We start from the raw sequence: 27,033 nt of genomic DNA, 5'->3' as shown, positions 1-27,033 counted from the left end.
ACTATGAGTACAGGATGCTGGACTAGATGGGAGTTGGTCTAATCTTATTTTATTAAGAACTCTATGTGATTTCATTTTTGAGAAAGATGGGTCTGTACATTTTATTTTCTAGCTAAGGACAGTTACTGGCATAAGCTATAGCCATTTATTTTTTCATTCTAGATATCTAGATAGTGTAATCTGAATGCCAGTATTTGAGGAAGGTATGGTTTATCAGTAACTATTTCATAAAAACTGCATCAAAAGTATTTATTATTTCTATTTGTAAGACACAAATCAAAAGCTCAGAGACATGATTCTTGCATGCATTTATGAATATGCTTTATAAGAAGCTCATATTAAATTCAGATTTAAAGTCCTTTCAAATAATTAATCTATCTATCTTTTAGATGATAAAAGTGCAAAGTGTAGCAAATTACCTGGGGAAACAGAACTCCAAAACATCAAGATATTTTATTTGATGTAAAAAATGGTAACAAATTGTCGAGATTTTTTTCTTTCAACTGCCCTTCTCCCACAAGAGTTCTGTGTTTTATTAGATCAAATATAATATAGAATATTACTTTTACTAATGTATTCTTTTTAAATACACTATTATCAAAGCCATAGAGGATGTTCAGAAAACAGACTACAAATCTCATAATGAGGTCTACCACTGCAGTTTCAAATAAATCTATATAGACTGGGTAGTAAGAAATTTTGGGAATGATCCTGAGAAAGTCACTTATAATCCAGCTACAGTGGTCTTTGTTTACACGTGAGTTCTGGCAAAGTGAATAGATGTATGCTAGACTGGATAATAAAAAAATCTGCCAACTCACAGGTTTTCAATATTCAGAATCAGGCTTCTAAAAACAAGATCTCAACAGGGCCAAAATAGATTAGAAACATTTTAAATTCTTCCACGTTCTAAGCACTGACATCCCACGTAGTCAATTTTATAAGCTTTTTTCCATAGTCTGTGGAATTAGGTTACCAAGAATTAAACAAGGAACTGTCAGAAATGAAGAACTTGCTCATGGAAATTCACAAGTAGTTTTCTCATGGTGATGGCAGATCTGGATTTCAGTTATATGAGACACCATGCAGTTATCTACTGCTTGGTGACTGAGAGGATTTTTAATTTTTTTAAAAAAAATATATTCCAAAATAGTTGATTCTTCAAGAACTACAAGCAATGGGCTCTGATTGATAGCTGCTATATGTTAACCTCACAACAGGGATGTAATTGAAAATTGTAACTTTGTGACGTGTGTGTGTGTGTTTTCATAGAATTCAGACACTCTTTTACAATGGTAAAAGAGTAAAAAAGAATGGTAAAGTAGCTATCTACCTCCCATCAGAAAAAACCCCCAGCAAACAGGGTTCTACCAACTTAAAGCATGATGAAGGTAATCTGCACTGTAAGAATTTCTGGAATTTATTGAGTGGAGATCTTACAGCAGGATCCTATTAGTGAAAGTAACATTGGACAACTGTGGATGGCCTCAAGGCAGGATATTTAGGAACATTTGGTAAATAAAAATACCATAGAATGGTTTTGATATGAATAAAGAAATGGTTAGCCCAAATAAGTGGTTCTGTCCAGTTTTAATGCTCCATATATCTAACCAGGATACAATATTCTCCACATAGCTGAGATATCAGTGGTGTGTGCCTTTGCATTATAGAAAATAGTACCCTACTAAATCCAGAGTGGTGACTGAAGCAAACTAGGCCATGGTCTACACATAAAGCAACATGAGGGTAGATAGAATGTTGAGGAAGGAGACAGGATGCAACCATGTTAAACTATCCATGGACACCCCAGATTTGAATGCTCCAGCATATTAAAACACCCTGCAAGTAAAAGCAGCATTACCAGGAAGAATGGTTCTAGCACAGCTTGTTCCCAGTTGTTTTCTACTCATGAAGGAGTTTTGCACATAGGGGAGCATTATAAATGTGACCACCTATTTGCAGTCTGAAGTGGAACACTGCATGTAACACAGGCAGCACAGAGAGGAGTAAGGGAGAGGACATACTGTCCAGACACTGCTGGATTCCTTTTGTACTTCCTTCAAAGGAAAGATGTTTTAAAACGAACGTATCATTCTCTTTCAGAAATCTAATATATGCAACAGAACCATCTCTCTTGGCAAACACAAAAGTGCACCATGTCCTTTTTATGGCATTCCCCATCACCACCATGTTTCTGCTCCTGCAGTCCAGTCTAACCCTCCCAAATCCGTTTTGATGCATGTGTAGACAAGGTCTAAAATGCCTGCCACTGCTATATTTGTTTCAAGTAGACCAAAATGTACTGCCCAGGAAGATTACATTTACTTTTGTATAATCCATTGGAACAACTGAGAATAATGATTACTTTTATTCAGATTAGTTAGAATAAATAAGCGCGTTCTGGTTGAGAAGATAAATTGCTGTTGCAAATTAATGTTATATGTATAATGCTTCATTTTTAACTCTCTCTTTTTGTCAGAACAGTGCTCTGAGTCAAATAGCAAGAGTTTTTAAAGTTCTGGGAAGTAATTTAAGTAAGGGATTTTATGTCCTTTGCACCACTGCTGTATTTAGTTTAAATGAGCAAATTGTAGAGGAATGAAATTAAGAGATTTAAAGAAAGAAATGCAGCCTGAAAATAAAAATGAAACCTTGTTCTTGCATCAGAATTATTAGATCTTGCGATTTGCATATACAAATAATTCAGCAACATTCACTGGCATTATAAATACAGCAAGATCAAATTATAAATGTAATAAAAGAAAATATCACTGTATAATACATACATATATTATAAAGATCTTGACATAAATTAAATATAGTTTTGCATATACAGAATAAGGTTCAGTAGCAACATACTAAAATGATACTGCGTAATGAAAACATTTTCAAATGCTGGAAACAAAGATGTTCAAATTCCTTTAAAAACCAATTCATAAAAGTCATTTTCAAAACACTAATCAATACAGCAGGCATTCTTCTGTTGGGCCTGATTAACCCAAGCCATTAAGTATCTACTTAGTACAAGATTTCAAAACTTGCTTGCATCAAGAAATGCTTTCCACACTGAGTTGTCTGCCAAGAAGTATGTTGTGTGTTGCAGAGAATTCTGGAGTGCATTGTGTCACACTCTTAAATTTGCGTAGTGAGACTAGCTGGCCCCTATACAGAGCACGTATATCCCACAGCACCAGGGCTGTTTCCAGGATTCTTTGGACCCCATGCAAGAGACAGCAGGAGGCCTGAACACGCAGAGATACACATCCACATCAAATACAAGAGAGTGCACACTTCATGCATTCAAAAGAGTACATGAGAGTTCAAATTGTGTAGGGTCACAGGGATGCAATGCTGCCCCTGCCCCCAGTAACCCTCTGCATGCTTCCTACTCCCAACCTTTTGAGCTCTGAGCACAAAGGTCTGCAGGGAATTTTTGAATGCAGCTAGAATATTGCTGCAGATATTTCTGCTCAAACCTCAGGAGAGGAGAGAGTGGAGATGGCACACATGAGGATACTGGAGGCAGGAGTGCACACACTCCTAAACTGTTTCAAGCTCAGGTGTTCTTTTGAATGCATGAGCAGGCTTCCTCCAATATCTTCTTTTGGTCCTAAGGTCCATGCAGAGGACTAGCTGGCTGACTAAATGGGGCGTGCGGATGGGCTGGCTCTAACAGATAAGTCGGGAGCACAGAGCCTGCTCTGCCTGATATAGCATCCACTACTGGTAACATGGGAGACCTCAAGTGGACCAGGCAAACTGAGCTTAGGCTCTCCCAACTTCTACAACAGTGCCAAGGAGGAGTTAATCCTGAACGTTGTGGCTGATTGTGGGCTCTGCAAATCCTGTGACAATCAGGGGAGCAAGGAATCCAAGTACGGTATAGAATGGAAATACCTTGGCTGTCATACAGGCAACAGAAGGTCAAGACCAGAGCCTTCCCTTCCCCACACAGCTACATTTTCCCACACACATTAACTGTTTGCATGCCTGTGTGCACACTGCTCTTGCTTGTTTTTAAAGCAATTTTATGTATATAAACTTTTAGAGGGGGCCCTGCCAGATTTTGCTAATCCCTGGTGCCAGGCCTGCAAAGGATATGTCTCCTCCGCTGCTGTACTTTGCAGGAAAATATCAGTAACAAATGATAAGATGCCTTTTGGTTAGCTAAGTTACAGTTCTTTATCTTGTTGTTAGTCCTTGCAAGGCATCAAAAAGCAGGTGCAATAAAGGGAGTGCTGGCCTGCTCCCTCCATGCATTGGAGGGCAAAGATCTGTAGCCAGGACGCTGCTGCATTAGTGTTAGCTCTCCACATGATTCAGGACGCTGATTGTGCAAGGTTCTAAATCACACTGGATCTACATGCATATCGCAGACATCCAGCTTCATGGAGGGTGAAGCTGGGGAGTTGACACGCCCCTGCCTTCTCCTTATGCAAGTATAATCACATGAGGGGTTTAACACACAAATAGGGCTATTGTTGACTCCTGATAAATTGATAAGGAACCCCGGGTTTCTAGAAACGTACTTTGAAATAAACTGCTTTAACAATATTACTATTTGTGCACTGTTTCTGAGTTAAGCATGTACTTAAGAGCTTTGGCAATCAATGTCCACTGTCACACAAGACAATAAGTTGAGTCACATAGTGACTAGATATGCAGATCAGAACATATAAATTTCTAATCACTGTTTGGCATTTATTAATGCAATCTCATGCAATGTAAAAAAAATTAAGTGTGGAAACCCATAAATATGTTTGTTATACCATTGTACGAAGTATCACAGTCTTATTTGACTAAACACCTTGAAGTGAAAAACAAGCTTTCTAAAGTTGCAATTCACCAACCTCATAAAACAGATTAGTTGTGATTAAAAGTGATTTGGCTGGGTTTAGCACAGTATTTCCTCAACTGTGGCAAGTCTTGTCATCACCAAATGGGAGAACCTAGAAGAACTAGATTGTCTGAAGGGAATCCAACAAAGCCACAGAGAAGGTTTTGTGCTTCAGATTACTTCAGAGAATTTAATCCCACAGAATTATCTGAAACTGTTGAGTATAGAAATTATTCCACATTGGGGGAGGAAAGCTGCTCATTTGGCTCCATTTTAAGTGCACTCATATTAGTATTACCAAAATGAGCCTCACCCCAAGTATTCTGGCTTCACTTGGGTAAATATAAGAAAAGTTAAAACATCCCTACTTCATTAATGGATTCCGCTATGTGCATTTCTGGCCCACATCTTACGTTTTTAAATACTGCTTTACAGAACAAGCAACAAATTAAGAGAGTTCTGGATGCTATTAGAAATATTATCTAATAATTACTTCCTTCCACCAAGGCAGGATTTTTCTCTACATCTGGAAATGACTTTGTTTGGATAATTTAAAAAGGAACAACTGCAATGCTTTCCCTTAAGCAGATTTCACAGTTACAGCTACGGTTGCTGGTCAGAGGTCAAGGAAGGGGTACTGGACTGATACTAAGAGAAGCAAGGAATTCCAGTGTCATGGATGAGGGAACAGCAGCTACCTATGCTATTCTAGGTTTACTGAAAGCTAGGAAGTGGGAAATTAGAAGACTGAGACTAAATTGGTAACTGTAAAAACTTTTTTTGTGTTATCAAGCTAAATAAGATACTTTGGCTAAGTGCAGAGAGGCCATTCATCAAGGAGCCAAGAAAACCGAGGGGACATATTCACCAGGACCTAAAGGTGTTACTAATATCCAGTAGTCAAAAACTCAATACCAGGACTAGCACATGTCTCTATTGTAAGAAAAATAGAGATATTAGGAAGAATATGATTATGGTTTTGTCATACCTAAATAAAAACCCCAGTATTTTGAAAACAGCAGTTTCCACACAATTTGTACTGCATTAGAAAGTGTCTGACACTCTTAAGGCTGTTGGAAGCAGCTTCTAAAGTGGTGGGTAGAAACAGTGGTTTTAAAAAACCTATCTTCATCTGTTAATGTGCTCACAGATTTGGGTCCATGGTGTATTGGACTGTTCATTCCTCACATTTTGGAGTTTGGATTTCCAAACTTACTATGATAGAAAGCTTATTTTACATTCAACTCTTAACCAAATAATGGTGTTTGCTTTGGGGCTTAGAGAGCTTAACATCAATCACCTCTTACAATAAATTCTATTCATTAAGTGCATAACAACTGTACATTTACATATAGATTTACAGAAGTGCATTACTGGGAAGACACAAGCAATAAAATGGCAGTGCTTTAAAAACAGTGTGCTTATAGACTAACCTGAACTGTTTTCAATTAAAAGTCGGTAAGTAAAAGACTTATGTGGACACCTTGCCATCCTCTGAATTGCTAAAAGTATCCACCTTTCTTCCAGTCGTGTATTAAAATGAATATAGATTAAAATAATCCAGGAGCTGAAATGTAATGACCAGGTTAAAGTCTACATAGTTGTCAATAAGGCTTTCCTTGTTGTATTAAAAAAACCACCAATGAACAAGCCCAAACTATTGCATATTAGACATTTATATACAAATTATTCTTTTGTACTTGTGCTCTTTAATTTATGCCTTCTAAAAAGATGGGAGCAATAGATATAAAATGTACTGTGTGTTTTGTCATTTTTCTCCAAAGCTAGTTTTGTCCAGACGATGACATTGCCACATGGGGCTTTATATATAGTCACAGCCATTAAAGTAAAAACCCTAGGAAGCAACCCATCATACAAGTCAGTTCAAAACAAATGGGTTTTGTGCCCTAACAGTAAATGGTCAGTTGTGCACCAACAGCCCAAACCCAAATTTTGTGGGCACTCCTACATGTCCATACTTCATTGGCTACACTACTGGGATAGTTCTGTATACTTACAATAAGGGAGAAAATTGTGAAATCATAGGTCATATAGGAGGTCTGAAAGCATACTGGCATTAAGGAGTACCACACCATTTGTAGGGACACAATTCAGGACACTGTTCATTCCCATTAAGTACCACCGACACTAAAGGAGCACAAGTTTTTTTATCTGTGTCCTTAATTGAACACTAACACCAGTATTCTAAGGACTTGGAAGTAAATGTCTTGACTTCAGTAGATGCTATTCCCTGATTGAACTAAATATTTGTCATGACTATGCTCCATTGACACCAGTGAAGCAAGTTTGCCACTATGTAATTACTGAAGTTGTGTTGCTTTCAGTAGTGCTTAGCCATAACTATCTTAAGCTAGATTGTTTTAAATTGAAAGTATATGTTTTCCTTTATATATTTGCTTTCTATCTGGCAATATACCTTTTTGTGATAGCAAGAACAGAACCTCTTTCTTTTCAAAATACAAAATAGTTTCAAAATATTGATTAATTAACTTACATTAAATATGCTACTTTATGTTAATATTTCTTTTTAAAAAATTATATCAGGTTAAATAACTTAAGGTGATCTTTTAAGATTATTTAACTGAATTCAACAAACTCAGTATTTGCATTATGGTGCTAAGTTACAGCTTGCAATTATAACAGAACTATCTAGAGAATCTTGTCTTCAAAAATAATTACACGTTTTATGTTTTTTGCTAAGGTTCAAAATCTTAGACAGCTGCTTGTGGAGGATTCATGTACCATTATATATAATCCACTGAATGAGTTGTGCTTAACAGGAAGAATGCTTAAAAAATACCAAAAAAAGCAAACAGATATAACCTGGCTATTGAACGTTAAGATTAATAGTTGTAGAATATTAACCAACTTTCTAGAGCACCTCAAATAGTGTCTTCCACAGTCAGCAGTTCACATTAGCATCAATGGGTTTACAAGTGGAGCAAGGTGCTGATGAACATAAAAGCATCAAAACACCGCCACAACCAAAAAAAGAATACTCTGCAAATACTGAGATGAATGCAGCAAGCAAATGCATATGCTCTTGGGTGGCCACACTCATTTCAGTGGGGTGTACACAGTGTTTCCTAGTAGCATGTGGCCATTGTGTGGAACTTGCTCTAAGAGAAATAATTGTTATGTGCATGGATTTGGATCCAGCCTATTTACTCTTATAAGCCATCTAAAAGTTAAAAACTAAAAAGTAAAAGGCAGAATTTCATAGATGTTCAGGGAAAAATATGGGTATGATCCAGCCAAAACCAAGCATTTTTGAAGTCCCATTAATGAATTTTAAAAGTATTTATTTCCTGTTCTTCGATGGGCTCCCATCCAAGGGGCTGATCAGATCCATGCACACTTAGCTTCAGCAGTGCTGCAGCATCAAGTGCTCGCAGACCATTAACTGGACTCCAAATCCCATTAACTTCAATGGGAAAAATGTAAGCATAAGCTTAATACACCCACTGAAATCAGTGGGTATTGAATATGCCTAACATAGGCTGGATTGTGCCCTATATTCATAATAGTTTATACTGTGACATATTGTACATGGCCATCTGTTATGCAAAACTTTAAAGATCACCTTGATCCAGCTTGGGGAACTAGATACACAGACACAGCCTTTGCACATATATCCCCAGCTGAATGGGGTGTCCCACATGCAAAAGTGTGCTAGATGTGCAGCTCCCCTATTTTATGTGCTGAAGCGGCACATGTTGAGCATTTCAAAACAATAGCAATCCTGCTGCTTGGCTGTTTGGGAGGGAAAGTGGGACTCTGGAATCAAACAGGTTCTTCAGGTTGTTTTTTTTTGAAACGGTTCTGCGCATGCTCCTTTGGATCAGAGAGTAAAAGTATTGAATAATTTATACATCTAAGGAGGCATTCCGAGCAAGCCAAACATGGTAGTATGTACATTTAGAGTTTTTAAAAAGTCAGTGGAAATAAATTAACATGATTTACAAATCTCTGTACAGATGATTAAATTAATAATAATAAGGCAGGAGTTTTCACTTGAAATTGGCATAATCAGAAAATATGTCAATGAAATCTTGTACCACTTTGTAGCAGAATTCATACTGTTCCTGAAAAGAGAAGAAGAATACATTTACTCTGATGAAATTTTCTCTGAATCATAAGAATTCCAGTGAAGCATGTTTAACTCTAAACTGGAGCATAATCATATGTAGCATATCTTACAGACAACATTTTAAATTTCTTATCCTGTTAAAACACTTTCTTTTTTGCAGGTTGCAGCATAATTAATTTTAAAATATAACTAAAACAACAACAACCGTTGGTTCACTGAAGAAGCAGACTTTGAATGAGAGGTGGACAGTGAGCCCAATGGGACCATTTAAAATAACCATAAATCCTATCAAGAATCACTGTCAAATCAAGAAGTTTCCCATTTACTTTTTCATTTTAATTAGTTATAGCCTGCGTCTCGGGGGGGGGGGGGAGCCATCAAAAGACAGCTAAAAATGGCTATATTCTGATACCAGGACACATATGTAAGCCTGACTATTGCTATTGTTTTTAAAAACAACTGTGAGAGGCAAGCAGAGCACAAATAACCAGCTCTAATTAATCTGCCCCTTATATACAGGGAGACCACCCTTGCCGTAATTCCTTGATTGCAAAGGTATGCAATGATATTTGGATCTTGCCACTGCTATTAGCTGTTCAGAGGACCAGCTGTACACTCCTCTCCCCCGCCCCCCCAAAATCCAAGATACTCTATAGCACTGTGCAGAGGCTATTCAGCAGTTTCAAAAGTTGTTGTGGTGTGGCTTTGCAACACGACTAAGCATTGGCACTACATGTATTTGTGAACACCCAAGTCCTGTGTTGTGACACTTTGCTCAAATACCAACATCCTATTATCCTTTTGACAAATATTTTTGTGGTTAAAACAACATACCAGTGTTTGCACCATATGTGGTCTTTGCAGTCGTAAACTCTTCACAGCTTGAAATACATCTAAGAGCCCCTCAGCTTTGACTCGCTCCAGAATATTGCTGAGTGCAATGAATGTACCTGTTCTTCCAGCTCCAGCACTATAATACATATACATTTTTTTTCTTTAAAAGGTTATATTACCAAATCCATATTCAATACAATGAAAATACCCCCTGAATTGATTTCCTGCTACTGAGAAGAATCCCTGCATTGCCTCACTGTTCTTTCCAAGGACTGGCAGAAGCAGAATAAATTATGCCAATTTGCTTAATATAAACATTTTCATGCAGATAACAGAATTTAGTTCTACTAGCCAAGGAAAACTTTCTTGAAATATAAACTCACGTCTAAATTTTTCAACCAGCCAACCTTAATCTTGCAATCACTTTATGTGCATAAATGTTTACATCATGCTATTTCTAAACTAACAATATATAAACAGAGTTCCTAGCACTTCTAGAAACTCTTCAAAACATCCTTGTCTCACCAGCCAGAGCCTGACTATCACTATGTGACTGACTGCTGTGCATTACACATTGAAGCTAATGTAATGTAATGTATGAATTATAGTTCTAGCTAATAAGAAATTGGGCTTCAAAATCATGAACACAGTTTATCCAACAAAAGCAGATCTCTGTAGCTGACATCTTATGACAATAGGTGACTGGTAGGTGAGTGTAGTTTGCCCAAAATGGTCTTGCAGCCCAAATTCAGAAGCCAGGCAGACCTAATTAGGCCCATGGCCAAGAGGTTCCCCATTGCTGATCACTTTATGTAATATCACTTTATTTAATATCACTTTATCACTCCAGGAAAGTGATATTAAAGCCTTGCTGACAAATGCCCCATTTCTGATAACTGAGTATCTTGTCATAGTTGTCCATTCCCTCTTAAACTCCCAGAGTACAGAAAATCGTTTCAAGGCTACTAGATTGGTAACAGGGACTGGGCATTACAATCAGGTCGTGCAGGCACTTCGATAACTGCAATGACACCTGGTCAATTTCTGGGGTCTGTGTATTTTAAATGTGTATGTTTTTTATAGAAAATTATTGTCTTTTTTAAAAAAATTGTAAATATATTTTTACATTTTTGTAAATATTTGTCATGGAAATATTGATGGGCAGAATAGAAATATTGCAAACTTACAAACAAGCAAAGGAGTATAGAGCAAAATAAAATACAAAACTATTTACCTGCAGTGCACTGTAATGGGGTGGTTTCCTGTCTGCTGTTGCTGCTTTTGGACAGCTGCAATGAGGTCAATCATTCCCTTCCCTTCAGCAGGAATTCCAATTTCAGGCCATCCATGAAAATGAAACTGTCGGACAAGTCTGCCCAGCTTCTCCTGGTCATTTAAAGGCAAGAAAACCACAAATTCAATGCAGCTTCAAGAGTGGAAGGGAACACTGGAAGCCAGTCACATACCTTATTATCTATAGGAACCTTTTCATATATGGTCAATGTAAATTAATCATGTGATTTATATAAGGTAAGAGGATTTTAATGAGTAATCTAAATTGAGCTAAATTTACATTTCAGTTGGCTTTAAGCAACCCTGAAGTCAAGAAAACCACAGCGGACACAAACGTATTTAAAATGTTATCATTAATACCTGATTGTGCATAATCAGGAAGTCCCTGACGCTTATGGCATCAGCCAGTGAGTCACTCTTTATCTCGATGGTAATCTCTCCATAAGTAACAGATCCCTCTGATGGCCAGTACTGAAAACATTTTTCCTGTGACATTGAGAGAAGAAAAAGGAATGAATGGTGCCTCCAGAACTTCATGGTTGAAATATATTCATGCAGATACAGCACTGGTTCCTCAAAAACATTAGTAAGAACTAGTTCCTGTCTCCTTCCCCTTCCTCCAATCGCACATTAGATATGATACAGAATAACTATTTAATGCCCCTGTATCTGAGTACTGAACAGAAGAAGAAAAATACAGGAAGTTCTGCATTCTCCATGTTTAAGTTGATGCCTATTTTCTATAGGCAATTGATATTACACAAGCATATGCTTGACATGCAATACTTCTGTACTTTGGGAGACAAATAAAAAGTTTTTAAAAAGGGAAAAAGTTAGAAAGACACATTAAAAACTTTCATGAATAATATGACAACACAAGTTGCTTTTGTAATGACTTAACAATGATTTCAGCAACGCTTGAAACGGGTATCACTGTAAAACCCATTATATCTCACCTTAAGTTAAGAAATGTCGTTTGATGCTACACCAAACATGCAGACTTCTTGCCACCATGCAGCATAGCTGTCAACGTTTCCCTTTTTTAAAGGGAAATTCCCTTATTCCGAATAGGATTCCTCGCAAGAAAAGGGGAAAGTTGACAGCTATGCCATGCAATTGCTGACACGCAGTGCGGTCCAGAGGAAACTAAGTAAGCACTATCAAGCTCCACTGACATCTTAGCACTCAGTTGAGCACACTTAATTACCATTGATTAATTACCATTGATTAATTACCATTGATTTTCCAAGTGACTTGATTATGTCTAACTTTCCCTAGAATTGTGAGTTTTTGTCTGAATTTTCACTACTGAGGATCATCAAGCCAGGTTAGATACAATTTGCGTGAAGCTGTGTGCATCAGGAACCATGCTACTACATGTCTCATTCCTAGCCTGAAAATCTTTGTCAAGAGCAAAGCATTTTTTTTAAAAAAAGTGGGGTGAGGAAGAAGAACAGCAAAACACTACAGTGACACCACATAGTCCCCAGGCTGCACAGTACTCTGCTGCTCAACACTGCTGGGCTTTGCTAAGATTTGGTGGTATGAAGAAGAAGAAGAGTTTGGATTTGAAATCCCGCTTTATCACTACCCGAAGGAGTCTCAAAGCGGCTAACATTCTCCTTTCCCGTCCTCCCCCACAACAACACTCTATGAGGTGAGTGGGGCTGAGAGACTTCAGAGAACTGTGACTATCCCAAGGTCACCCAGCAGCTGCATGTGGAGGAGCAGAGATGCGAACCTGGTTCACCAGATTACGAGTCCACCACTCTTAACCACTACACCACACTGGCTCTCACAAGCATATTTGTGGCTAATTATAGGCTAATTATCTTCTTTTTTTTTAGTGGGTTGGAATGTCCTGAAGAAAAACTTCATTTCCTCATCACACTTTACGCTACTCATAACAAAACATTTTATTTTTTTTTAATTGGGCAAAGTGGTCATACCTGCTCCCTTTCGAGAACTTCGGTGAGCATTACAATTGTGTGGCATTTCCATTCCCACACCATTCGCCAGAAGTCTTCCACAGTGTGAGGAAGAGGTCCTTGTGTTGCAATGAAGTAATCCTTTTGGCGATAGCCCTTCACAGTAAAAAAAGACATACATGCAACGATTACCTGATGCCTCAGTGATTTCAAATTTTTAACTCCAGGCAATCTAAAAGTGATACTACTAGACTTTATTTGCATAGCCGACAGGCCATAGCATCAAAGGACAAACACCAACAGGAATACATTACAGATTCTAGACTAACTAGAAATATCAGAACAAACAATTCTTTTCAGAAAGCTCCAGAATGAGCCACAAATCCAGAAAACTGTAGCTAGTCCCTTACATACAATGGAAGGATAGGGAAACCAGTTGAGGAATAGAAAAACACTTAAGATTTGTATTGTATTGCATTGCATTGCATTGCATTGCATTGTATACTACTAGTACAGCATTTATATCCTGCCTTTCCTCCAAGGAGCTCAAAGTGGTACACATGGTTCTCCCCCTCTCCATTTTATCCTTAAAACAACCCTGTGAGGTAGAATAGGATAGGTAGAGAGGCAGTGACTGGCCTAAGTTTGCCCAGTGAGTTTCACAGCTGAGTGAGGATTTAGACCCTTATCGCCCAGGCCCTAGTCTAACACTCTAACCCAGGAGTCAGCAACCTTTTTCAGCAGGGGGCCGGTCTACTGTCCCTCAGACCTTGTGGGGGGCCAGACTATATATTTTGAAAAAAAATAATGAACGAATTCCTATGCCCCACAAATAACCCAGAGATGCATTTTAAATAAAAGAACACATTCTACTCATGTAAAAACATGCTGATTCCTGGACCGTCCATGGGCCAGATTGAGAAGGCAATTGGGCCACATCCAGCCCACAGGCCAAAGGTTGCCTACCCCTGCTCTAACCCCTACACCACACCAGCTGGCATTCATGAATTCAGGCAATAATCTCAGGTGGCTGCCTCATGTGGGCATGATGAACTGATACTCCACCTGGCCCCCTGGCTGCCACGTCAGACCTGAAGAAGCCTTGCATGGTTGTGTTTACCCATGTGAGACTTCTGTGAGGCATCTGAGAAAGGGCAAATGGGGTCCTTCAGAGTGAAAGTGGGAGCCAGGTGCTTCTCACCACCCACCTCCTGCGAGATAGATTTTCATGCAAGCCCTGTAGGCGCGTACGCTCACAAACACACACACACACACACCACAAGAGAGAAAAAGCCAATGGACAATCCAGCAAGTGTCTGAAAATGTAATTAGGTGGCACTGGAAAGACTGGGGGAATTTAACCGGGTTCTTTAACTGACTTATTAAGCTTCCCTTGAGGACTGTATGAAAGTATTAGAAAATAAAATAAAAATCTAAGAGTCAAGAGAAAAAAGATGGCAGTGTGTATATAGAGATGAACCCTACGACTGAGACCATGAAGGAGTAAATACTGTTCAGGCAGCTGAACTGTATTTGGAAGAAGTGGAGAAGAGGAAAATTCTTATTTGATAGCTAGAAAATGCTTCGCTGCAGGTGGGGACCTCAATTTCTGTTTTCTCTTAAGGAACAAGGAGAGCAGGGAGGTTTGTCTCTCTGTGTTGACATTTTAAGTGCAAAGCCATACTTTTTATGATGTTGATAATTCGATTCTTCTTGAAAATTCTCAAGTTACTCTTCAATATAGCTCATGTGGTAATGATAAAAGCACACGTGCAACCATGTTGCCTGCTAGTCGAAAACAAAGTTGATTGCTGAAAAGACTTGTAAAAATCAGTACTACACATATTCCACATACACAGAAACACTTACGTCTATGAAGGAAGCATTGATATAATCCGTATACTCCTGACCTCTTTTCATTGAAAGAATCACTCTATTAAAGTCATCTAAAATACAAAAACACCACATATTAGGTTTCTTAGAATACTTAGCATTTTATAGTCAATAATACAATAAAGCTATGAAGCTGCAGGCTTTCGTAGAATCAAGTTTACGACATGTCTTTGTACTTCAGCCTAGCAGTGCCACCTGCTGTTGAATGTGTAACATAACCGTACACTACTAGGTAATTTGGATTAATAAAAGTATTTCGGTATCTACAAAGAGGAAAATTAATATCTTACATGGGATGATTTGGATAACTCTGGCTTTCTTCATATTTGCGGGCAGATTACCAGTTCTCATGTTTTCTTTCATTATTCGAACATTTGTTAATTTCTACAGCAAAAAGAGAGATTGGGCTAGGACTTTGCAGATTACTGTATAAAAACACAGAATACCAAAAATGGCTAACAGATACACATCAAAATTTCATGATATTCTGTTCCTTTGAGAGATTTATAGTTGATTCACCTGATCCCAAACCACATAAACCTTCACCTGTGTTCTTTTATGTTATACCTATAAGGAAAAGCAATTTCCTAAAACCTGGAAACTAAAACACACTGCTTTTGTTTTCTGCAGGCAAGGTAGGTAGCTAGAAAGAGGGTTTTATAGGGGCTGGATATGTACATTTCAATTTCTAGTAGCTTGTATATATTACTTGTTTCTAGGTTAGATCACTGCAATGTGTTATAAGTGGGGCTGCCTCTGAAGACAGTTCGGAAACTTCAGCTGCTGTGAAATTCAGCTGCCAAGTTTTCACTGGGGCAAGACAAGCTGAGCATATAGCGCTAATCCTTGCCCAACAGCACTTGCTGCCAATTGGTTTCTGGGCCCATTTTAAAGTGTTGGTGCTGCCCTATGAAGCCTTAAGCGGCTCAGGACCTCAATACCTTAAGGACTGCCTCTCCCTATATGGACCTACCCAGACCCTGCGTTTGGAGGGCCTTTTCTTTGTCCCTCCCTTCCCCAAAAGGTTCAAAGGCTGACAACATGAGAACAGGCCTTTTTTGTGGTGGCTCCCCATTTGTGAAATGCTCTCCCCAGAGAGGCTTGCTTAGTGCCATCGTTACATGTCTTTAGGTACCAGGCAAAAATATTCCTCTTTACCCAAGCCTTTGGCCATTAAATATTCTATGGCTTTTTAAATGTGGAGAGACTGTTACTATGATTTTTCTGTGTTTTTCCCCCCCTATGCTATGTAAGTTATGTTTTTAATATTGTACACTGCCCTGGGATCTTTGGATAAAGCATTGCATATTAAATGAAAGTAAAGTAAGTTAAAAAATAAAGGTAGTATGTACATATTAAACAATAAGTATCACACACAGAATCACAGAATTGTAAAGTTGGAAGATATCCTGTGGGTCATCTAGTTTAACCCCCTGCAATACAGGAAAGCTGAACATTGATGTTATAATTTACCACAAATGTATGTATGAATGTAACATAAAAAAACTTCCAAAAGTAGAAGGGACAATTACTTTTGTTCATATTTGCAAATTCAGCAGATCTCAAAATGCAAAAGAATGGGTTGAGCTACAGTTAAGTCAAGAAAGTAGAACTGGTGTTAGCCTTAAAACATAACTTCACTATATTCATAACTCCAGACATATTATATATGCTATGCATAATATGACTATTATCACCAAATTCTAATTCAGGTGAAGTTTCTTTATCTAAAAAATACCCAACCCCAACCCAATACTCTAAGAGGATTAACCTTTGAAAAATCAGAGTAAGAAACTATTTCTTTTAAGTGTGAGCCTGAAATCTTTGTAAAATTTTATTTAATACTTACTTTAAACTCTTCTTCTAGCCCTAGTTTGACAAGATTTGGTGCTGCATTGTGCGATGGCTGCAGGTGCTTTTCTAAGGAGGACACATCTAGTTCTGTGTCACCATAGAGGTAGTATTCAAGTAAGGCTTGATAAATGAAGGAATACTGCATCTGTAAAGAACGTAAGCCATTTTATAAGCCAGGACACTTTAAATATTACTAATCGCATATAATATATGATATGAATAACCTCCAGCTATCTCATACACTTTTATACAGTAGTCAGAAATGTAACTTTGCCTTTAAAAATAGTAGGTAAAAAACTTACACATACGTTATGATTGAATAAGCCAATAAAATACAGTTTACTGTTAAGGAACAAGTCTAGGCTCATCCCTCTCTCATCCACCGGAGTGACCACAAGGAGATCGGAAGTTTTCACTTCCATTTTCAATTAACCCAAGTTCAGCATTACATTGAAATCCTAAACTGTGGCTAATATATGGTTTATTGAAACAATCCAGATTCAAAAACCAAGGCTTGGAGACTAATCACAGTTCGTTTGAGTTTTGATTAATCATCCTAAGGCAGTTCAACAAAAGTTGAAGTGAAACCTTACTATCCCCTTTTTCTGGCCACACAAAAGGCTAGAAAAAGCATGAGCTTGACCTAAGTTTATTCCCATAATGATAAAACGTATCTTATCCTTATGTAATAATTCATCCTTATGGCATTTAGGAATTTTGGTGACAAACTGCAAACTGTAAAGCAAAGGGAAAATCTTGGCTGCAGCTAGTGATTTATCTGGAGAGAGGTAAAACAACATTAAACTACAGAGAAGCTTCATCCTTCAGAATAAATTAACAGCTCACACCCCATAAAAGCATTCTAGAATCACAAAGAGCCATTTAGAACACAAAAGATGAATCACACCTTTAAGAAAAAGAAAAAGAAAACAGAGACTAAATATAGCGAAAAATAAGACTGTGCTAAGGTGCAAGAATTGGAGCTTTTCAGAATTAATACAGATGTTTTGTATCTCTGGAACTTAGAAAGTTCTCTTATACTATGTCAGACTACCTCAGTATTGTTTACAGCAGGGGTAGTCAACATGGTGCCCTCCAGATGTCCCTGAACTACAGTACCCATCAGCCTTAGCCAGCGTGGCAAATGACCAGGGCTGCAGTCCCAACAACATCCGGAGTGCATTGGCTATCCCTGGTCTACACTGACTAGTAACACCCCACTACCCGTGTATCATAGAGGCCAGGGTGAGGAACCTCCTTCTGTGGGCTGAAATTAAGCCCACAAGGCTGTTCTTCAAACCGTGCTCAACCTGCCTCATACTCAATGTCAAACATGGTCAGGTGAGGGTAGGTAAATACGTGGCTGCATGACTGACTGCCCCGTTGAGAACTGAGTCACACAGCCTGCCCCTGCAGAAAGCAGGGCTGGACTTACTGCCCAGCAGATGGGCTGCCTGATCAACTCTAATGGATTGACCATGCACCAAGTTCTTTGTGGGAAACTTCATTGTGCGGCTGATCCCTGGATGGCGAGTTCACCCCTGCTGGATTGGCTATGTAACTGAGTTTACTGTCGATAATTTCCACTATCTGCCTTAATTTCCACTATCCCAGGCCCCACAATTTGCTGCTCTAATTGGCTGCTGCTCTGGCACACTTTTTTAAAAATAGGTCTTGTCTGCTTTGGAATAATGATGTCATCACATAGATGACATAGATGCTGGTCTATGACCATAATAAAGATTTGGATTGGATTGGATTGGATGTTATCACATAGCCAACCGTGATTAGCCAAGTGACAATGTCACTGGACAAGCAAAGCTGATTTAGTATTAAAGGAACAGTAAATTAAGACTGCAAAGTACTGCTTTTTTGGTAAGGGAGCACAGGTGCATTCCCAGGGTGCAAACATTTTCCTGCTCCCACACAAGTGGCAAAAGGTGGAATGTTTTTCATGGGTGAGGGCAGAAAATGTTGGCCAACACCTCCCTCCAAATGGCTGAGTCATTCTGTCATCTTTTAAGCTGAAAATATTGATAAAGATGACATAAGGTGTATTTTATTTACTTACATCGGTCTGAACCATTTGTTGGCGTTGATTGCGGATTCTTGCCACAAACTCAAAAACGTCGACTTTTTGCTCGACATGCATCATGTCAATCATAGCATCGATTACTATGAATGTGCCTGTACGACCCACACCAGCACTTAAGAAGAAAGGAAACGCAACAGGAATTAGGAGGAAAATGATGAAACATATTGCAGTAAATTTTTTGGACTTGGCAATCCTTCTTCTGAAGTCTTACTCCCAATATTTCTCATTTTCTTTATCCTCCTTACTTATATTGCAAGCACTATGACAGGTCAGAGCAGACTCTCTCCACTACGTTTAGTGGCAGTATCAACACCTCCTGCGTTCAGTTTATTGTGAGACAGGACCCCCTATTTAGGCAATGCTTCCTTCTTAACAACACAGGAGTAGGGGATCGCCAAGCAATTCCACCCTCTGTGTTTATGTAAAAAGCATGTGTCGGTCCTTTGCAAATATGGCTGCATGCTCAAAGGCTTTCTCGCAAGCTGCAATCCTGCCCAGTTCTGAGACAGTCTTTCTGCAAAGGTCCCAAGGCAACAGGGTTTCATTCTTTGTCCAGGACTACTTCGCATTGGGTTGGGGACTCACAGCAAGAAGCCTGAATGAACCTGAATAAATCTAAGTTGGGATAGAAACCCAAAGTAACTCAGATTCAAGTATCCATTGGACCATACCCATAAGTAATCTTCCTGCTGCTTATGGCCAAACTACGTAATGTGGGGTTCACTGTGCCTTTAATTGCAAGTGTGCTGCGATCACACATATTGTAGTACAATTTACAGTGACAAAATGGCTGCATAGGCAGGGGCTACTGAAACCTCCCTGCTGCTTTCTGCTCTTCCACCTAGAGACATCCTCCAGCTGCTGTTCTTCTAGCAGCTGGACTCACTTTGGTATCCGGGTGAAAAATTATCCCATGGGATGGGCTAAGGAGAGGAAATCAGGAGGTAAGACAAGGGTTCCCTCCTCCACCCACTCTTTTCACTTTAAGACACACTTTGCACATTCCCAAGTTAACTACTTTAGGATCTTGAACTTGAGACTCACCTTTTATTTTTAACTAGCACCTTATGCTGGCCTTATGAAGAAATAAATACAGTCTTACCTTGGATCCCAAACTTGCGCCTTGCGAGTCGAATGTTTTGGCTCCCAAACGCCGCAAACCCGGAAGTGAGTGTTCCGGTTTGTGAACGTTCTTTGGAACCCGAACGTCCGACATGGCTTCCAATTGGCTGCAGGCGCTTCCTGCAGCCAATTGGAAGCTGTGCCTTGGTTTCCGAACGTTTAGGAAGTCAAACGGACTTCCAGAACGATTCTGTTCGACTTCTGAGGTAACACTGTATACTGAATTGAATTCTAAAATACCATTTTGACACCAATATGAACATTAGATATAAAAATGTACAGTATTGATCTACTGTGAAATGCTAAAATACTGTCCTAGTGTTTAATAGCACAACCACTAGAGGGGGCATGGTTGCTACTGATTACTGATAACTCAAATGATTTTCAGTTTTCCTTTCAGAGGAAAAGGGCCTGGCATCCTGTGCTAGGCATAAATGTTCCTCTGGTATCCTATTATTTTATTTTGGTCTGTTGTTCTTGTGATGTCATATTCCAGCTTTCTAAATCATAACTTATTTCCTTAGACCCTTTCCCATTTATTATATATACACACAAAAAAGTTTATCAGCGATACCACTTCTTCTAAGCATCCCGGTACAAGTTGTACAAAGAGCATTTTTACATTTTGATTGGGCGTTGATTACTTTCAAGTGTGGTTTAAGAATGCATGAATCACCCATGCTTCCTCCTCCATCAGACTCAGACTGCCTTCCCCTCCCTCCTTCACGGTACTGATAGCTACATATAAGGCTACACAGACTGCTAGGAATACAACTACATTACTACGAAGAGCTTGTTCCTTTTCCTGTTCCAACGCTATCCCTTTTCACTTCTGTGCCATATCTAAGCTTGCAGCAGAGACTGTATTGTTTTCTTAACCTAGAAAACTGCTGGTGCTTTATGAATATATTTATGCTGATAGTAAAGTTTTGTACGATGGGCTATTTTTAAAATTGTAAAAAAGATTCCTGAAGGGAGATTTGCACAAGCTTATCTTGGCATAAGTCACAACAAATGGCCGGTCTCTCAAAATGGAAAAGGGGACAAATTAATCCCTGCTGATGAATAACTAAGGATAAACCTTTGCTTTTTTTCACAGGTGATACAATACGGATAATAATAATCATCAAGAAGAAGCCAGTTTCCTGATACTAGTTCTGATGTTGGCTTGTTCTGCTCTTTCTCATAGAGCCTAGTAGGAAAAGCCCACATTAAGGAGGCACTTGTTGTTTAAGCATGTAAAATTGATTTTGCCCACTTCCTGTTAGGTAATTTTCCATGAGGATGTGTGTGTATCTGCATATTTATACATACACATACCTGCAGTGAACCACAATTGGTCCAGCATGTGCAGGATTCAAAGATTTTACTTTCTTTAGGAATTTGAGCATTCCAATAGGTGTGAAAGGCACTCCAAAATCAGGCCAGCTGGTGAAATGAAGCTGTGTCACAAGCCTGGGAGCTTTGCAGCCATCGGAAACCTGCTAGAGAGCCAGAAACAAAATATGAGTATGACCATTTATTTCTTTGGCTAAAATCAGCAAACAATCCAGTTAGTGTGACGGATCCCTCCCTCTTCAGACATCAGCAATAGCAGCCTAGTCTAAGAATTAATTTAACATGTTCAGTATATAAAGAGAATTACAGAGTTACTCAGCTGCCAGCAAAAAGCATAGAAACTGCAAATTAAAGCATGTGCCTTAATGGCCTCACTTTGTAAGTCATAAGCGCATTCAAAGACCTTGAACGTTGTGCTCATATAGAACTTAGTCTTCATGCACCCACACTTCCCCTTCTTTCAGCAAGAGTTATTGTGGGGACACCTTAACCTGTAAGCACCCCTGGCCTGAGACTGGCAAGTGGATGGAGAACAATTTACCCCAATTGGAACTATAGACATTTCCCTCCCAAAAGAAACTTCAGAGAACAGAGAGCTACTAGAGCTTTCGGTGTTTAATGGCAACATGAAAACAAAAACTACATGCAGAATGCCAAATGAAATCTCACTTCGGGCACAGTTTAATAAAATATAAGTATTGAGTAGAGCTAAGTTTTCATGTGACAAAAACAGTTTTTACTCAACAAAAACAGACAATTCCAAGTACGTATTTTAGAGGTTAAAAATAGATCAGGAACGTTTTCCAATTATGAGAAATATTAAATGGGGTCTATAACTTACTGACTGAATACAAAACTTCCGAATAGTATAATCCACAAGAACTATACAGTCCTCCACAGAAACTCGGATGTTTCCATAAGTCCAGCATCCCTGATCAGGCCAGTACTGGAAGCACTTGTCCTGTGCAAATGTAAAGAACACACACAGTCACCTCAAGCTGCAATATATGCCCCTCAAATAACTGAGCTACTATAAAGCTGTACAATTATTTTGAGTCTATTTAAAGTATGCTTTTTAAAATTCTAAAACTGAAACTGACACCACCTAACTATATTAACAGTGAGTTATGAAATACCATAGGACCAAAAATTCATTAAGGCATGACTTCATCCCTCTCTGATTTCTAAAAGCCTGTTTCTCCAGGTTGCAGGATACAATAATTTCAATCCAATTCATTTGTAGCCAATGGTTACATGACATTCTTTTAAAAATCTATACGGCATACAATGAGAGAATTGTTGAGAACTCTGTCAACATTTCTCTACAAATGCCAGGAGAGGTCATCCTTGAGCAATAAAAGTTGCATGCTCCTCAGTGACCGAGATATATATTTATTTTGTTAGCATCTGTATTGGAATTGCCTTTAGATGTCTTTCTTGTCTTACTGCTTGTGTTTGCCACCTTGGGCTCTTTGGGAGGAAGAGTGGGATATAAATTTAAATATTATTACTATTATTATTTTCTACTTCCCAAACACACCTTATTCACTTTTAATTAGCTACCTAAAAAGCATAACAGGAAATGAATATGCACACGAATATGCTCCAGCCATCATCCTCTACCCTGTTGCAGATGAGCTGGGAAATTTCATATTGTATTTTATGTTTTATTCTAGGAACTAGTAATTGGGCTGGAAGGTAAGCTGGAGCCTGAAAGTCCATCTAGCATTCCAGGAAAGACAACGAAATTTGGCAGTGAATTAGGGACGAGAAAAATGCAGTCAAACAATTCTCAGCCATTCCCGCCCCCCACAACACAAGGCTACTAGTCATAATAACTATGCTGTGCCCCCAGCATTGGAGGCAGTAATGTTTCTGAATACCAGTTGTTGTAAAGTCCTGCTTGAAGGTTTCCCACAGGCATCTGACTGGCCACCGTGGGAACAGGATGCTGGACTAGATGGGCCATTGGCCTGATCCAGCAGGCTCTTCTTAACTTCTTACACAAATTACTACAGTGGTGCCTCGCAAGGCGAAAAGAATCCGTTCCACCAGTCTCTTTGTCTTGCGGTTTTTTTCGTCTTGCGAAGCAAGCCCATTAGCAGATCAGTGCTATTAGCGCTATTAGCGGTTTAGCGGCTATTAGCGGCTATTAAAGGCTTAAGGGATTAGCGGATTAGCTGCTAAAAGGCTATTAGCGTCGTAGATCAGCTGATAAGCGGCTTAGATCAGCTGTTAGGTGGCTTAGCCATCAGCTGTCAAGCGGCTTAGCTAACAGCTGTTAAGCGGCTTAGGGGCTGGGGAAAAAGGGGGGGAGGGGAAAAACCCCGCAGAACTCGCAAGACATTTTCGTCTTGCGAAGCAAGCCCATAGCAAATTCGTTTTGCGAAGCACCTCCAAAACGGAAAACCCTTTCATCTAGCAGGTTTTCCGTCTTGCGAGGCATTCGTCTTGCGGTGTACCACTGTATCTTAAAAGATGTTTTCATAACCCTATGCAAGTGTATATTCTCAGGTGGAAAATAGATGCAGAATAAATAATACATATTTTCCTACCAATGAAAACTATGTACAGCGGACGCTCAGGTTGCGAATGTGATCTGTGCGGGACGCACGTTCGCAACCCGCAGCATTTGCAACCCACAGTGATGCGTCTGCGCACGCAAGTTGCAATTTGAAGCTTCTGCACAATTGCAAAGCATGAATTAGAACTTCTGCACATGCACAACCACCGAAACCCAGACGTAACCCGTTCCGGTACTTTTGGGTTTCGGTGGTCTGCAACCCGAAAAAACGCAATCTGAAGCGTCTGTAACCCGAGGTATGACTGTATCTCTAAAGGTAATTCACAACTGCCATAAACCAGGGCTAAAGCCCGAACATTCACATTTGACAGAAAACATGATTCAGAAATGACACACACACACCATTAAGTTTCTCAGTTAGTCACCAATTATTTGCTCAGAAGTGAAGAAAGTTTAGTTAAGCCAGCATGCTGCAGCGATTGTGTCAGAAACCCAAGACTTATTAAAGAACTCGGAACAGGAAGTGGTAACATTAGTAACAGTCTTGTGAGTTATGGGAAAACTCCAAACAGTATGAGGGGAAATATTTTAAAAATGGGTCCTACCTCTTTTCTCTCTTTCACATTTGTTAACATGACAATAGTTGCAGACTTTTGTTCCCATATCATCCTCCAGAAATCATTAACAGTGTCTTGTTTAGGGCCTACACATACAACACAGCTATTTAATCAAAAACTATGATGAACATAAACAATACTACTGTTAAAAAGGAAAAGGGGAAAAAAATATTTATTTCATTTATTTAAAAATATCTCTATCGATAATAACGTTCAAAGCAGTTCACAAGATTTAAAACCAACCAAATAATTCCACAGTAAATACTAAAGAGGTAGCAATGCTGCCCAGAAGCAAAATTGTCAAACAAAAGCCCAAGGAAATAAAATAGTCTTCATCTAACACCTAAATAATGCTAGCATATGTGTCATGCAAACAAATGTAGACAGGCTATCCAAAGAGGCAGAAAAGGTCCTGTCTAACCTTAGAAGATAGGGCACTCAGTGCAGGGCCTTCAAATATGATGTAATGGGTAACTTCAGAGAGGACAAGGCTGCACTTTCATTAGATGGAAATGGTCTGATAGCAAACCCATGTGCTTCCCATATTACTGTATGTTTAAAGCAAAGCAATGCATCTTAATGCAGCTTATTAAAAAATAGCATTTCTCACAAAATAGAGATATCTGATTCTAGTTCATAGGAGGAATGATGTCATTGTGACCATGCTATCTTTCATTGTTTAAAATCTCCCTTTCCTTTCATTTTGGCTTGGGGTGCTTATAGATGGCAACTTCTCACACAACTGGAGCACCAGCAGGAACTTTGTAGAAGACGTATTTCCTCATGTGGAGGGTTGGCAAGGTGGTGGTTGATTTCTCACTACTGTTGCCTGGCTGCTCACACCTTTTCCTGATGTGCTATATAGGGCTTGGCCTTAGGCCTAGCTGCCTGTTGATGTAATTTGGAGAAATAAATGAAAGTGCTTAGTCCATGTCTTGAGCAGCCCATCCTTCACGTCTGGGTTCTGTTCAGAGTTAGCACGCCAGCTGCAATGGGTGGCTTAGAAACAGTCCAAGGCTAAATGTCTGGAGCAGGACTACTCATCTACCCTCCCTATTCTCTAAGGAATGTGTGAACATGCAGAGTGGGGTATAAAGCCAAAGCTGTATTCAAAAAGCTCTTTAAAATCTGACTGCCTAAGCATAAAGGTAAATTCTGAAGAACACATTTGCTGAAATTGATTTGTACATGCAGATGAATAAAGCAAAACATTTAAAAAGAGAAATTGATGAAATAATGGAGATACCTTGAGCTGCTATAAATTTATTCTTTTCCTTGTAGCCCTGGAGGAAAACAATGTACACAGTTGTCTTTTAAACCTATGCTCTTACAATATGAATTTCAAAACTGTCAATGTGCTGCTTGCTTTAAAAATTTAAAAAGTAATTTAAAAAGAAATCTATTCACTTACATCTATATATGAAGCATTGATGTAGTCTGAACACTGAAGTCCACCTATTTGCGTTAAAACTACCCTGGAATGGTCGTCTGTAAAGAACAAACATACACAATTAGAAGCTCCTTTGGCAAATATAGATACAGTGCTGACAACCTTCTGAAACATATTGTTTTCTTCTCAGCAACAAAGCAAACTCTAAAAACATTATTCTGCCTGATGAATACCTTAAGCCAATAGCAACACCATTTGATTTATTAAATTTGTATACCACCCTTCATGCGGATATCCCAGGACAGTTCACAACACAAAAATGCAAAATGAGAATACATAATAAATACATGATAAAATAAAGCAAAACAAAAATCATTAGTGAGACCATGAAACAAAATCAAATTTACTGATGAATTCTACTTCAGCAGTTTCACTCCGCGGTCCACTTTTAAAGTTCCTTTCTCAAAGAATATTAACATTAAGTTTTCATCTAAGACTAAAATATCACCTCACTGTTTCTGAATGCAGCCATTTCTATTGTCAAATATTTGTCCCTTTATAATTTTCATGTAGAGACCGACCTGTTTGTCTTACGCAGGCAGAAGAAGGGCAGGTTAGACGTGATACTTGTCAGGGATCAGCATATGAACAGCCTTAATATGGCTGATGCCATTACTGTTGCCTCCAGCAGCAACCAGCTAAAACCATGCCAATGTATCATCAGTGATGTACACCCATCCTAAATAATTATATTTCTCTCTCACAGGCCTGGGGTGACAGGCCTTCCCTTGTTTACATTCAGCCCCTCATGTAAAAAGGTGACCCAGCCTAACGGAGAGATAGAAGCCCTGGGACAAGGCACTGCTACAAACCCTGATACCAGCTCTGTTCCCAAATGCACTCAGGCAAAACTGTTACAGGACCTAATGGCATCAGATAAACACCAACAGGAATTCATTCATGTGCAGCCACCCTATTCTCTTGACTGTAATTTATTTTAAATTGATTTTAATATTGTACTTTTAAATTGCTGCAGGTCATCTGAGGCCTTATGAAGGGCAAGAAAGAAATCAAAGCAACGATTGTCATCCTGGTATCACCTACCAACAAGGACAAAGCTGCAGGAGAACTCAGGAAGTTTGAGTCTATTTATTTAGACCATAATCAAACCATAATGGTTACCTCTCCAGTTATATC

General features: G+C 38.9%; 1 protein-coding gene and 1 long non-coding RNA gene across 15 annotated transcripts in view; one reads left to right on the top strand and one right to left on the bottom strand.

The window, feature by feature from the left end:
• Nucleotides 1-1,320: 1,320 nt before the first annotated feature.
• LOC310677228 lies at nt 1,321-2,935 on the top strand. Its single transcript, XR_014511009.1, has 2 exons — nt 1,321-1,391; nt 2,104-2,935. It is a non-coding gene; the product is annotated as an uncharacterized lncRNA (long non-coding RNA).
• Nucleotides 2,634-27,033, bottom strand: part of PTPRE (protein tyrosine phosphatase receptor type E) — a 167,669-nt gene continuing 143,269 nt past the window's right edge. For 11 of the 14 annotated variants that reach the window (XM_083439637.1, XM_083439644.1, XM_083439648.1 and 8 more), the window contains 14 exons: nt 25,858-25,934; nt 25,693-25,729; nt 24,435-24,532; nt 22,147-22,266; nt 21,288-21,451; nt 18,822-18,957; nt 16,746-16,895; nt 15,187-15,280; nt 14,873-14,949; nt 13,025-13,159; nt 11,436-11,561; nt 11,017-11,168; nt 9,783-9,918; nt 2,634-8,943 (listed from right to left, as the gene is read on the bottom strand). In XM_083439637.1, coding sequence (XP_083295763.1) covers nt 8,869-8,943; nt 9,783-9,918; nt 11,017-11,168; nt 11,436-11,561; nt 13,025-13,159; nt 14,873-14,949; nt 15,187-15,280; nt 16,746-16,895; nt 18,822-18,957; nt 21,288-21,451; nt 22,147-22,266; nt 24,435-24,532; nt 25,693-25,729; nt 25,858-25,934 — 1,577 coding nt within the window. In that variant the 3' untranslated portion in view covers nt 2,634-8,868. The remainder of the gene's footprint in view (nt 8,944-9,782; nt 9,919-11,016; nt 11,169-11,435; nt 11,562-13,024; nt 13,160-14,872; nt 14,950-15,186; nt 15,281-16,745; nt 16,896-18,821; nt 18,958-21,287; nt 21,452-22,146; nt 22,267-24,434; nt 24,533-25,692; nt 25,730-25,857; nt 25,935-27,033) is intronic. The other 3 variants (XM_083439643.1, XM_083439645.1, XM_083439639.1) reach the window with 1 other exon arrangement.

The sequence above is a fragment of the Podarcis tiliguerta genome (assembly GCF_965153285.1).
Source record: "Podarcis tiliguerta genome assembly, chromosome: 5".
Classification (NCBI taxonomy): domain Eukaryota; kingdom Metazoa; phylum Chordata; class Lepidosauria; order Squamata; family Lacertidae; genus Podarcis; species Podarcis tiliguerta.
The sequence above is the reverse complement of the archived record's forward strand: the minus strand, read 5'-3'. Positions and strand labels throughout refer to the sequence as shown.